Raw genomic sequence first — 13,101 nt, 5'->3', positions numbered from 1 at the left:
TGCGTGTCACCTCCTTGGAGGCTGTCCCTGGCCACTCTTTCTCTCTTCTTTTCCTGCTTTCTTTTTCTCTGTCGCTGTCAGACTTGTTATGTGTCCGTGTGGCTGTTTGCTGATTGCTTCTCTCCGGGCCTGCGATCCAGGCTCCACGAGGCCCGCGAGCTCACTGGTCGTGTTCCGCGCTCCAGCGTCTGAAGGGGGGCCTGGCCTGGACCGGGGCCTGGAGACCATGTGCGGAGGAATGCGTGTGATGCGCAGACACGCACTGCACTACTTCTCACCTTGTTCTTGTGTCTTCCTGCTTAGACATGTGTTCTGTAGGCGCGTTCTGGGCCAACGGGGCAGTGGGCAGGTTACCCAGCATCGCTGCACCACCTCCCCCCACGCAGCCACTCAGACGGCCCTACCCCAGGGTCCCCATGCAGGGAGTCAGCTGCTCTAGTTACTTTCTGAGCCGGGATAAAAGAATTTCCATCTTTACTGCTGTTTCTGGGGATTTCTCCATCTCAGAGCCTTCAGTGCTCCACCTGGCTTTACCCAGGAGTCAAACACACCTTATTATCTTGTTTCCCAGCCCAGGGCAGAATTGGAGGAGGAGGACGGTGCCAGAGGCAAGCATGCTGACCGTTGTCGGGGGAGACAGCCTTGAGAGCAGGGCGAGACGAAACTCAAAATCTTAGCACTCTGTAGGCACTTGGTGTAGAGGCAAAACCTCTGGGCCTTGGGATCCTAGCATAGCACAACTCATGTTTTTAAAATAATAGTGCCTACAAGTTGTTACTCAGGGAGACGGACTATCCTTGATAAGCAACCGCGTGTATCGGGCAGAGGGAAGGTCCACTTACTTCATCCCACACGGAAGCTGAAGGTGACTTCTTTTATCACTGGGGAAACCGGGGCTCATGTAAGTGAAACAATGTGCCAGGGTCACCTTACCCAGATTCCTGAGAGTTCTCATGCTGAAAAGAATAAACCTCAGTTACCTGGAAAATTCTCTGGTTTGGGTTCTTCTCATTCCCTCAGCGTGTGGGTTTTGCTGTGCACTTGTCCTGTTTTCCTTCACACTTGGCATGCTGGTGAGCTCCCGGCTGGGGCTGACCTTGGCCTGGCCTCTGCTCCGTGTTTCCTAGGATCAGCAGCAAGCCCGTCAGTCCCAGCTGGCTCAGGACGAGCGTGTGTCCCGCTCCTATCTTGCCCTGGCAACAGAAACCGTGGACATGTTCCATATCCTCACGAAGCAGGTCCAGAAGCCCTTCCTCAGGCCGGTGAGTAGAAACTTCGAGGTGTTTATTTTGGGTATCAGATTTCATGGTCAGGTTCCGGCCTCTGTCGCGAAAAGTAGTCGTTGAGAGCCTGGACGTTTCAGCTCCAAGTTGCTAAGTGAAAGCTCGATGCTGATTTTGTTCCCAGTTCTGAGTGCTCTGGCGCTCTGGGGAGAGACCGAAGTCTGCTAACGCTTTCTTCCAAGATAACGTAATTCGCTTTCTGCCTACATAGCACATGGGATTATTAATGCCGAAGCTGTGACATATTTTTATCATTATTGATGCCTGTATTTTTTTCGTAGGAAAAGTAGAAAGTAGCATCCGTTGGAAATTAGAGTATAGTAAGTAGAAATCATTGATAATGGGAAGAGCTTTGGTTCTCCTGGTTGTAGCTTTGTTACGCTCAAGAAGCCAGAGGGTAATGAGAGCCATGATTCGGGTTTATGACAGATTGAAGGTAGTCAGGATATTTGGCCTTGTGCTATTAGTGAGACCTGGGTCCTGCTTCTGAAATAGAAACCGAGTGTCCTGACGGAAGACTGCTGCTTTGCATTGGCCCCCTGCTCTCCCAATGCCGCACAGGGTGGGTGCTTCATGGTGTGGCCAGGACAAGGGTGGGGAGGAAGGCAAGGAAGGGGCCAGGGAGCTGGTTGTTAATTGCCTGGAGATACGGAGACAGGTTTACAGTGGAACGTCATTTTATTTCTCATTTCTTCCAGTGTCCACGTTCAGCCTTCTGCCCCCCATTCTCACCACACCCTGGCCTGGGTGCCTCTCAGCGATGCCTCTCTCCTCTGTCTATTTTCCATTTCACAGCTCTTCGTGAAAGAGCGGTGGAACGTGAAACAGAACCGGGCTCATTATTGAAAGCATGCAAACACCACAACTAATTTAAACAAGACAGTTCAGACCCTTGCTTCCCTGGGGCTCGCAAATGGAATTTCTTTAAACTTTTCCTACAAAGCCCTGATAGTAAACACTTAGGCATGGTGGGCCGCACCGTCTGGCACGGCTCCTTAACTTGGCTGTTGTAGCACGAAGGCAGTTACAGACAATGTATGTAAACAACTAAGTGTGGCTTTTTCAATAAAACTTTATAAAACCAAGCGTCAGGCCAGGTTCGGCCTGCAGGTAACAGTTGGCCAATCCCTGCACTTAAAAACATGTCTTATTTTCTGTTCAGGAATTCCTAATTCAGTGAGGCTTTGATTATTAGGAAACTATGATAAATTATTTGAGATGGAATTGTGAGTGATTTCCCTCTTACCTGCTTCTCGGTGAATTTGGAGTGATGCTTGTTTTTCTCATGGAAAGCATGAATTTAAAGAAAAGGTTGTGTTCTGCTCATATTTATAGATATTCCACCAACCTGTGACATTATTAAGTGTTAGAATTACTAGATTAGAGATGGAGAATAAAGAAAGTTTTGAATATAAATGTCCTTCAGCGTTATGACTCACAGAACTTCTCAGGGATTCTTTAAAGATTAATCCAGCCAATTCCTGTTCCTCCACTGAAATGGGAGTTTTGGTCCTTCCCGCTTGTCTCAACAGCATGAAATGTCCTCTTACCCTGTGATTCCCTAGGAACTTGGACCCCGATTGGCCGCAATGCTGAACTTTAATCTTCAGCAACTCTGTGGCCCCAAGTGCCGTGACCTGAAAGTTGAAAACCCCGAGAAGTACGGCTTTGAACCAAAGAAGCTGTTGGACCAACTGACGGATATTTACCTGCAGCTGGACTGTGCCCGGTTTGCCAAAGCCATTGCCGACGACCAGGTCAGTGCCCGGGCGAGCAGGCCGTTTTGGGGGGACCCTGGGCCTCGGACTGCCGACCCAGCTGGCCGGAGCTCGTGTCTCTCTGGACTTCCCGGCAGACCCATCTGTCCCAGGGTTTTCCCCACTTGGAGTCAGGGAAGGCGACACTTTCCAGCTTGCGGTTTGGGAAGTTTTTAGTACATAAATGGAAATAATCACTGCGTGGGCCGGGGGAACTGGTCTGGTATAAATGAAGCTGAATCAGCTCTTTCCTTTGGGTGTAAAAACGCTGCTTTGGCTCCCAGATCCGTCTGCAGCGGGGTCCTAGCCTATCCTGCCAAGGGCCTCACGCAACAGATCCGTCACCTTCCCACCAGGGTCCAGCCTTCGCAGGGGACCAGGTCTGCTTCCCAAGCGCCCCGCATCAGTGCTGCTGTTACTGTGACTCCCAGTTTCAAACCTCACGTGGTCTTCCCAGGCTTCTCTCTGCTCTGTTCTGCATGTCGGCTGTGATGACACCCATTCTTTGTCATTTCCACAGCTAGTCCAAGCACCTCCCCACCCCTGACTTCTGGAGGTCTCATAAAGGGCTCCCCCATCCGCCATGTGCTTCTGGCCTGCATCATGGCGGTGTCCTCAGAGCTGACGCTTATCCGTTGAATACCAAGTTTTAGCCACTTGGCTTGTTTTTGTTGACTTAATCCTCACAAAATCCTCTGGTATAGGTTCTGTTAGGTTCCTCATTTTCACATGAGGAAACTGAGGCACAGAGCGTTGAAGCAGCTTGCTCCAGGTGGCACAGGGAGTATGGAATAGAGGCAGGGTTCATACCGGGCTGTCTGACCCGGAGTAGGTGCTCCCCCAGCCTCTCTGCCCTCTACTTAAAATACCCAAAAAGTCCCATGCTCATCTGTCTCTCCATCTTGGTTCACCCTATCTGTCCAGATATCTCTCACGTTTCAGGTTAACCAGCAGTAGGGCTTCTAGGAGGTTCTTTACCCATCTCTCATCCAAAGGAATGATAGTAAAGTAGAGGAGTTTTAGGTACTATTTTTTTAGTAATAGTTTTACTGAGATATAATTCACATATGTGGGTACTTCTGGATGTAAGCAAGAGAGTCGGTCTTGGCAGAGTGCCTACAAGGGGAAACACCACATAGGTCTAAAGTGGGTTTTCCGTAAAAAGTGGTGGTATAGGAGGGGTTAGGAGTTTGCAGTTACCGTGGGGGGTTGCAAAGATGTTTTTCTCGACTACAGCTCCGCAATACTGCACATCCTGACCTATGGACGGTAAGTGGCAGTCTGTAGTCCGATGGAGAAAGACGAAGACATGCCCCCATCTGGGTGGGGGTGTCTGCTTGGACGGTAGGCCGCATAGAGCCAGCCTGCACTAGTCCGCCCAGAGGCCGGGGTGTGAGAAGTCCCCAGACACTTCCACTCTTTACCATAAAAGGCTTGGAAGAGTCGAGTCGCGGGGCGTTGCTGGTAGGCCTTGCTGTGGCTGCCGGCTCAGGCGTGGGGAACAGGACCGTCCTGCCGTGTGGATAAACACAGCACGGCCGTGAGATGGTGAAGACCCAGTGGGGGACAGCGCCCGGTGATGCCCGTGGAGTGTGGTGGGGCCTGTGGTGGCACCAGGCTTGAATCGTAGACCGCAGCTTCTGCACCGTGGCCCATAGCTTTTCTTGAATTTCTTTTTTTTTTTTTTTTTTTTTTTAATATTTTATTTATTTATTTGACAGAGATCACAAGTAGGCAGAGAGGCAGGCAGAGAGAGAGGAGGAAGCAGGCTCCCCGCGGAGCAGAGAGCACGATGTGGGGCTCGATCCCAGGACCCTGGGATCGTGACCTGAGCTGAAGGCAGAGGCTTTAACCCACTGAGCCACCCAGGCGCCCCTTTTCTTGAATTTCTAAAGAGCCCCGCTCTGCTAGACTCGGAAAGCAAATACGCATGTGCCATTGTCACCATGGACAGGAAAACGTATTAAGTGTGATGTTTGTTCTGATTGTTGGGCATTTCCCATATATAGTGGCTGTAAGCTGATTCGGGTCCTGATGATCGTCTCAGAAGAGGGTTTGGGGGGCTGGGAAGGAAGGTTGGAAGTCCAGAGAGCTCCAGAGGAACAGTAGGGGAATTTTGTTTTCTCCTTTGGGAGCAGTGGTCTTGGTTTGATCTGGGATGTCCGGGAAGACCAAGGAAGAAGAAAATGGCGGCCCAGCAGGGAAAGAAACTCAGAAGCTTCTCTCCCAGTCAGCCAAGAATGGGCTAAAGACAACTGTCCGGAAAAGGGGACAGGGGGACCGGCGTGAAGAGCCGCTGAGTCTTATACTCACAAACTGGAGGAGAGAGCCCGTCGCCAGAGCAGGACTGGAGGGCAGCTATCCTGGAGCTGAGGGAGCCCGGGACAGGGGGGCCCTAGGGAGACCGTGCACCACACTGATGGCCACGCAGGACGGGCTCTCACGGGCACTCTGTGTGGACTGCTACTGCCGTCCGTTAGCACTGGGGTCTGTTAAAAAATAAAGAATAAAGAGGGGCATGTGGGTGGCTCAGTCAAGTGAGCGCGTGACTCTTGAACCGGCTCAAGTCATGATCTCCCAGTCATGAGATGGAGCCCTGTGTTGGGTTCCATACTTGGTGCGGAGTCTCCTTAAGATTCTCTCCCTTCCCCTCCGCACCTCCCCCTGCTCACACGCGAGGGCCCTCGCTCTAAAATAAATAAATAAAATCTTTAAAAAGTAAAATAATGAAAATAAAGAATAAAAAGCCCATCTGAAGTCACACTTCTGCTGTCCATCTTTCCTTTTTGTTTTTTTGTTTTTTGTTTCTTTTTTTTAATTGAGGTGAAATTCACCTAACGTTGAAGCATGCAGTTTGGTGGTATTTAGTGCATTCCCAGTGTTATGCAACCTCCACCGCTCTCCAGTTCTAACAGCTCATCCAAATACCACCCCCGGGAGGAAATGCCACACTCACGAAGCAGGCATCGTCCATCCCCCGCCCCCCATCACCCCAGCCCTGGGCAGCCACTGATCTGCTTGGTCTCTTCATTTTACCTAATTCGGGATTTACCTATTTGCCTCTTCTGGGTATTTCCTATAAATGGAATAATACAATATGTTACTTTTTGTGTCTAGCTTCTTTCATTTAGCATAATATTTTGAGTTTCATCAGTGTCCCGTACCTCGTTCCTTTCTTACGGCTGGATGGTCTCATTATGTGGAGCTCCCCTGATGGGTTTCTCTCTTCATCCATCGGTGGTCCTTTGAGTACTTCCCACTTTTTGGCTGTTAGAAATGGTGCTTTGCTGAACATTGGTGACCAAGTATTTGTATACCTGTCTTTGATTCTTTGGGCTATCCACTCAGGAGTAGAATTGCTGAATCCTAGCAGTAATACGATGTTGAACTTTTCAAGGACCTGCCCCACTGTCTGCCACAGTGGCTGCACCATTTTCCATTCCCACCAGCAGTGGACAAGGGGTCTCGTTTCAATTTCTTCACATCCTCACCAACACTTGTTATTTTTTCTTTTCTTTTCTTTTCTTTTTTAACAGCCACCCTAGTGGGAATGAAGTGGTACTTCACTGTGGTTCTGATTCACATTTTCATAACAAATTTTATGTGCTTCTTGGCCATCTGTATGTCTTTTTTGGAGAAATGGCTGTTCACGTCCTTCACCGTTTTTTAAATGGGTTGTTTGTATTTTGTTGTTGAATTGTAGGAGCTCTTCATATATTCTGGATACAAGACCTTTATCAGATACATGATTGTAGGTATTTCCGTGTTTAATTTTAGAATGATTTTGTAAGATCCTTGAGGACAAGAACAGCATCTTTACTGCATCTCTGACCCAACCCACATGAGACTCGAAGCAGCAGCTCAGTAATGTGCCTTTGCTCCATGCATTGATGCCATTGCTCCAGGAGGCTGAATGCCATGTCCCCTCATCATGGGTTGCCTTTGATTTCTGATAATGCCCACCACACTGCTCTTAGAAGTTGACTTAGAAGTAAGCACAAGTCAGTTGGTTAAAAACTCATCGTCGTCATTTGCGAAATAGGGTAGGTGATGTTTCATGAGGATAGCAAGTGGCCCCTTGTTACAAAGAGAAGCTCAAGGTGAAGTTGTCTCAGTCGCAATGCCCAATCCACAATACATGCCTGTGCACAGTATTTTAATTTTGGCCTCCCAACATCTTCCTATAATCTTTTGGCCACTTACCCCTGTGCCTCTCCCCCAAAGGGATGGATGGAGGCTTTGGCTTCCCGGCTTATAAGAAGGAGAGATGTCAAGGAAGGTATTTGCTGAATCCGTGTAGTAATTTAGTTTCAGAAAACTATACTGGAGGCTCTCTGAACTTTCCAGGATTGGACAGGATGGCTTTTAGGATTTCTGCCAGGCCGAGACTAGCGCATGCCCTTTCCTCTCTCTGCGCGTGGGTGCGTACAGAGAGAAAGCGAGCGTGTACGCTTACTTAGAAACTGAAGTTAAAGAAGAAAGGTTGAGGAATTTCAACCCCGTGCTCTGAAAGAATACGGGTATTGACATGAATTCACCCCATAGACATTCGTCTGAATCCTTGGATGGGAAGCGCCGCTCAGGGGTGACCAGGCCTTCGTGCGGAGTCTTAAGCTCGGTCCATCTCCTCCTCTGTTTGCATCACTGTCACTGAATTAACAGGTGGCCAGCGTTTTCGCTGTAAATGCAGATTAGGGTGTGCTGTGGTATTTCCGAACGGCAGCGATGTGTCTGAACTAGGCACTTGTGAGGTGGGTGTTACACCCCCGTTTTATGCCGGAGGAAACCGGGACCCAGAGGGGTTTGCCTGAGACCGCCCAGTAGGTAGACAGTGGAGCCAGAATTCAAGTCCCCGTTCATCTGGGTCTTCATGGGCACTTGTCCTCCACCAGCCCCTGTGCTCCTCTCAGCAGAGCACCTGACATTTAACAGTGTGGAGCTGAGAGCTCTGGAAGAAAGACTGACCATGAACAGGATAAAGCTCCTTTTGATTACGAGCCGTGTTGGGTTGTTTTCCCGTGTTGACCTTTAGGGGAAAGAGCTGACACTTGTCGCAGGCCACAGTGCCTTTCAAAGCCTCAAACAGACGCGATTTTCGTTCTCTTTTTAATATTTAAATTTTAGGGGCGCCTGGGTGGCTCAGTCAGTTCAGTGTGTGACTCTCGATTTCAGTGCATCATAATTTCAGGGCCCTGGGTTCGAGTCCTGGGTCGGGCTTCGTGCTCGGCAGGGAGTCTGCTTCTCCCTCTCCCTCTGCCCCTCCCCTGCCCATTCATTCTCTCTCTCCCTGTCTCATAAAGAAATTTAAATTTTAAAAGAATCTATGTTTGCTGTAAAAGTAATTCCAGAATTTAAAAATGCCCCTCCTTTGCCTCAACCCTGAAGTCCTGCTCCGCGGTACTGACCTTGCGCGGTCTGGTCCGGTTTATTCCGGTTTGTATAGCCTGTGTTTGTAGCCACGTGAGAGTGTTTAGATACACGGTACCTTCTCTGGGCTTTTTTAGAAAGACGCAAATGGACCGTACTCCGTACTCCGGGCATTTTCTGCCGCTTTTTTCCTACTTAAAATACACTGATGGCTCACATTGTCTTTCCTCGTTGGCAGAGATCCTACAGCAAAGAGTTGTTTGAAGAAGTGATCTCGAAGATGCGGAAGGCCGGGATCAAATCGACCATAGCAATCGAGAAGTTTAAGCTCCTGGCGGAGAAGGTGGAGGAGATCGTGGCCAAGAACGCACGCGCGGAAATCGACTACAGCGACGCCCCCGACGAGTTCAGAGGCAAGTGGGCCGCTCTCCTCCTGCTGAATTCTTTGAATGACCTGGAGACACGTAACATGAAGAGACAGCGGTCTGTGCTTTTCACTTTCGTGTGTGCTAGAGTTACTCCTGGAGACGCAGTGTCTGAAATTACGTTTGCCTACTTTTAGTTCCATTATAAATTAAAAGGGTGGGTCCTTATCTTGATATCAAACCAAGTAACGACCACGAACGTGCCAAGACCAGCCTTGCCTTTGGGAGAGGGGGTTTGTACTTCCAAAGGAGAATCCTGGAGGTTCTGAGATGAGGGGCTCCGGCCGCTGTCTCTCCTGCAGAGCCCTGGTCCTTTGCCTCTGTTCCTCCCAGTCCCAGCTCTAGCTGGCCAAGGGTGCGTCCCTCCCCCGGAGGCACCGTGGGTGTCTTTGTCTTATGCCCACGTCTGGCTGCCCTTGGGGGCCTGGTTGGGCCAGGTGATTGTTGTGTCTGTGGATCTAGACCTTTCCCTGACAGGAGGGTCTTTGTCTCATTGTCACCTTCAGTTCTGGGCGCTGAGATGACAGTTCGCTCTGCTCTGTCTCCGCAGACCCTCTGATGGACACCCTGATGACCGACCCCGTGCGGCTGCCGTCCGGCACCATCATGGACCGCTCCATCATCCTGCGGCACTTGCTCAACTCCCCCACAGACCCCTTCAACCGGCAGACGCTGACCGAGAGCATGCTGGAACCAGGTAGAGGAGGGCGCAGCCTCGGGCTCCGGGCCCACGTCCTGGCCCAGCCGTGGCGCCCGAGTCCCTTGTCAGAGAGCCATCAGAAGGGGCCGATGTACCAAATCCAGAAGCTTCCATAGCTTACGGCACTTCATGGAAAAGACACAAAGCATGCTTGGCTCTGATTCACTGTGGGAGGCTGGTCCTTATGTCCCGCTTCTTCCTCCGCCTTCCTGTCCGGGGGAGTGAATGGCCTTTTCTCTCCGTTTGTATAGAACCTCGGGCTCCATCTCCTAGCTGGAGGCCTCCAGCCGGGGCCATTGATCCTCTCCTTTTCTCTCCCAGTGCCAGAATTGAAAGAACAGATTCACGCCTGGATGAGAGAGAAACAAAACAGTGATCACTAAACCGTCCCCGTGCCCACCCTCCGCGAGACACAGCCAAGGCCGGCCAGGCAGGCGGGAGCAGCATCGGCGGTGGAGACGCCCTTCGATGCTTTTCAGCCCCGCCGGGCAGGAGACGCCAAGAGCCCCCACCCCCCTCCCCCAGAGTGACCAGACGGTGGAGACCTTCGAGGACATGGACGGCAAGAGGAACCCCATTCCTGTACATATATTTAAGTGACACACGTGGTCAAAAGCTTGAGGGACACACTTTACGATTGCTTGTGTAATAAAGCTCGTCTTCCTATGTCACCATTTGGGGCTTTTGCAACGGAAGTCTTTTAGCGATTGATGACCAGTGGGTCTGGGCAGCATCCCAAGTTCATCTCCCCCCACCCCCACCCCAAGCCCAATATCCATTGATTTGATTGTGATTAGAGAACCTTGGACATTTTGCTGCTAAAGAATCCTTCCCCCTCCTCCTCCCTTCCTGACCCGACTTGCACTGCTGTGGATTTTTTTAAGAGAAGCAAAAACAAAAAATATACTCCTTCCCCCCGGCCCTCCAGACATATACTCTGTGAGAGAACCGTGCCTGCGACAAAGTGTTAATCCTGGGATCGTATTTTTATATCATATTCACATATTTGTTTTTTTTAATTGGTGTTAGATGACATGATTAATAAAAAAGGCAAGATATTTTCAGAATTCGAATTTCAGTTTTTATTTTTTTTTTCTTTTGAAATGTCCCTTTAAAGTTTTTTTATTCTAAACAAAATGAAGAGAACCTGTTGCTCTGGTCCTTGGCATAGGCCTCTCGTAGGAGCCCGAGGAGCAGCTGCAGGGCAGGAAAAAGTATTCACATATATCAGGATTTTTACAAGACTTACGGTTTTGGGGGGAGGCGCACGCCGGGGGGGGGTGGCAGTTCCAAACCGTTACAGTTATCCTAAGAGGGAAAAGAAATTCCTCAACTCCGGAGTCTGTGAGTTCGAGGAAGGGGGTCATCTATAAGACGTATCCTTTGGGGCTTGCCCTTACCAAAGCAAAAATGGGGCACAGGAAACGGGGACGCGTGTCTCCCTGTAAACACACACAGACACACCCACACACGCACAGAACCATAAGACTTTTTGTATTACTGCTCCCGACTTCAACATACTTGAATTCTCGCATTTCCTGTGGGTTAAAAAAGGATCTGAAACCATAAAGTGTTTTGAGGAAATTAAGCTACGAGAACAGACTTTCTTTTTTTCCTTTTTCCTCCCCCTCCACAGACAATGTCCTCTGTTCGATTCCTAACGCAAACTACAATAAATGGTGATACGCATTCAGAAGGAACCTTCTTTGAGTCTCTTCTTTTTGTGGAAAGCAGAGGGGTGGGTGAGGAACCAGAGCCAAGCGAGCCTGCCCGTGGTGAATCCCGTCTGCAGCCAATTAAGAGTCACTATTTTTAAAATAAAACTTTCTCGCGTTTGTATCAGTCTCGGTTCTCATTTCGCCGATTGCGTGTGCGAGGGGCTGAGCTGTGTCGAGTTTGGTCTCTGCTGTCCCCAGCGTGGTCCCCATCGCCAGTACCTTTCCCCTGACTTCTCCAGTACTCCCTCAAGGCCAGCCCGTGGCACCTGTGCAATGCAGAAAGTGGGCACCTGCAGAGCCTTACCTTCGCCACACAGAGGCTTCTGCCCACATATGGCTTCGCCCTCTAAGAAGGCGATTCTCTTGGGGTGCCTGGATGGCTCCAAGGCTTGAGCCGCTGACTCTTGATTTTGGCTCAGCTCATGACCACAGGGTCCTGGGATCAAGCCCCAAGCTCTGCGGGGGAGTCTGCTTGAGGAGTTTCTCCCTCTCTCTCTGCCCCTCCCCTGCTCGCGTGCACACTCTCTCTAAAATAAATCTTCAAAAAATAAGACGAAAGTATTGTCTTGGGTGGTTTATAAGCGCATCAGGGTGTGAGGTGCAGAGAGGTTCGGTAACTGGCTCAAGGTCACCCGGTCAGTTAGTGGAAGAGTAAATGTCCAGGCTCCAAAGTCCGTGCCCCCAGCCCCGTATGACTTCTCTTGAGCAGACGGATAGTAAATCAAAATATATAATGCATTCGTTATCCCTCCATGCAGATACTTCCACTAATTTAGTTCACTTTTTACTAAACTTACATATGTATACATCTATAAAGCTGGGTTTTGGGGCGCCTCGGTGGCTCAGTGGGTTAAAGCCTCTGCCTTCGGCTCAGGTCATGGTCCCAGGGTCCTGGGATTGAGTCCCACATCGGGTTCTCTGCTCAGTGGGGAGCCTGCTTCCTCCTCTCTCTCTGCCTGACTCTCTGCCTACTTGTGATCTCTGTCTGCCAAATAAATAAATAAAATCTTAAAAAACAACAACAACAACTATATTTTGGGGGCTTCTATGCCTAATCGTTTATCCATCTTACGAATATGTATTATTATATCCTCTCTAACCAGATTATAAAGTCTTCACAGCACAGTTTCTGTTGTTTGCACGTCCCAGTGAATGTGATAAGACACTGCTGTATCCCTCCGTGTACCCTCAGCATTTTGAATACTCAGAATTCAGAGGTTTCAAGGATCTTCCACTGGGTAGGACATATTTTCTGTCTGTACGATTTCTAGGGGCAAGATAATTCATGTTTCTATTTTTCAGAGTTGCAAGGTTACTATTTTATAGAAACTTGTGTTTGATGCAATCGGTTAATTACGGATATTAAGATAAATTCCGAAATATTTTAAAAAGCAGGCCTTGGCTACAAGAAAGATGGTCAGATATGAAGGAAGATCCAAGTATCAGATGAGCCGAAGAGAAATAATCCTTGACAGATGATTAAAATAACTTCTTACTCGTTTTGTGACTCACTCTTCTGTGGGATTTTAAAAAGAGTTGATGAAATACCTTTTGAAAAAGATAGCCGAGCACGTTATTTTGTGCACGTTTTGCAGCCTTTGGATTTGATGCAGAAAGAAGTGGATTTAACCGTGTTTTGTTTGGCGTGGAAAGGAGACATAAAGAGGCCTGGTCTGACGAGGTTAAGTTTTCAGTAGAAGGAGACCTCCGCAGTGGCCTGTGAACTTGGCTTTGATATCCACTGGTGTTGGGCCAAAGGAAACCACGTTGGTTGTAGATAACTTGTCTTTTGTGGGCATATTCTAGGCACAAGGCAGTCTTCCATGTAATAATTCACTTAATCCTCAACAA

The 13,101-nt window shown here is 49.2% G+C and overlaps 1 protein-coding gene across 2 annotated transcripts in view; it reads left to right on the top strand.

The window, feature by feature from the left end:
• LOC111154619 (ubiquitination factor E4B) overlaps positions 1-11,232 on the top strand; it is a 122,973-nt gene extending 111,741 nt beyond the window's left edge. For both annotated transcript variants that reach the window (XM_022514339.1, XM_022514338.1), the window contains 5 exons: positions 1,128-1,262; positions 2,849-3,040; positions 8,646-8,820; positions 9,383-9,529; positions 9,854-11,232. In XM_022514339.1, coding sequence (XP_022370047.1) covers positions 1,128-1,262; positions 2,849-3,040; positions 8,646-8,820; positions 9,383-9,529; positions 9,854-9,915 — 711 coding nt within the window. In that variant the 3' untranslated portion in view covers positions 9,916-11,232. The remainder of the gene's footprint in view (positions 1-1,127; positions 1,263-2,848; positions 3,041-8,645; positions 8,821-9,382; positions 9,530-9,853) is intronic.
• The last annotated feature ends 1,869 nt before the right edge of the window (positions 11,233-13,101 follow it).

The sequence above is a fragment of the Enhydra lutris genome, unplaced genomic scaffold (assembly GCF_002288905.1).
Source record: "Enhydra lutris kenyoni isolate GAN:26980312 unplaced genomic scaffold, ASM228890v2 scaffoldscaffold38, whole genome shotgun sequence".
Classification (NCBI taxonomy): domain Eukaryota; kingdom Metazoa; phylum Chordata; class Mammalia; order Carnivora; family Mustelidae; genus Enhydra; species Enhydra lutris.
The sequence above is the reverse complement of the archived record's forward strand: the minus strand, read 5'-3'. Positions and strand labels throughout refer to the sequence as shown.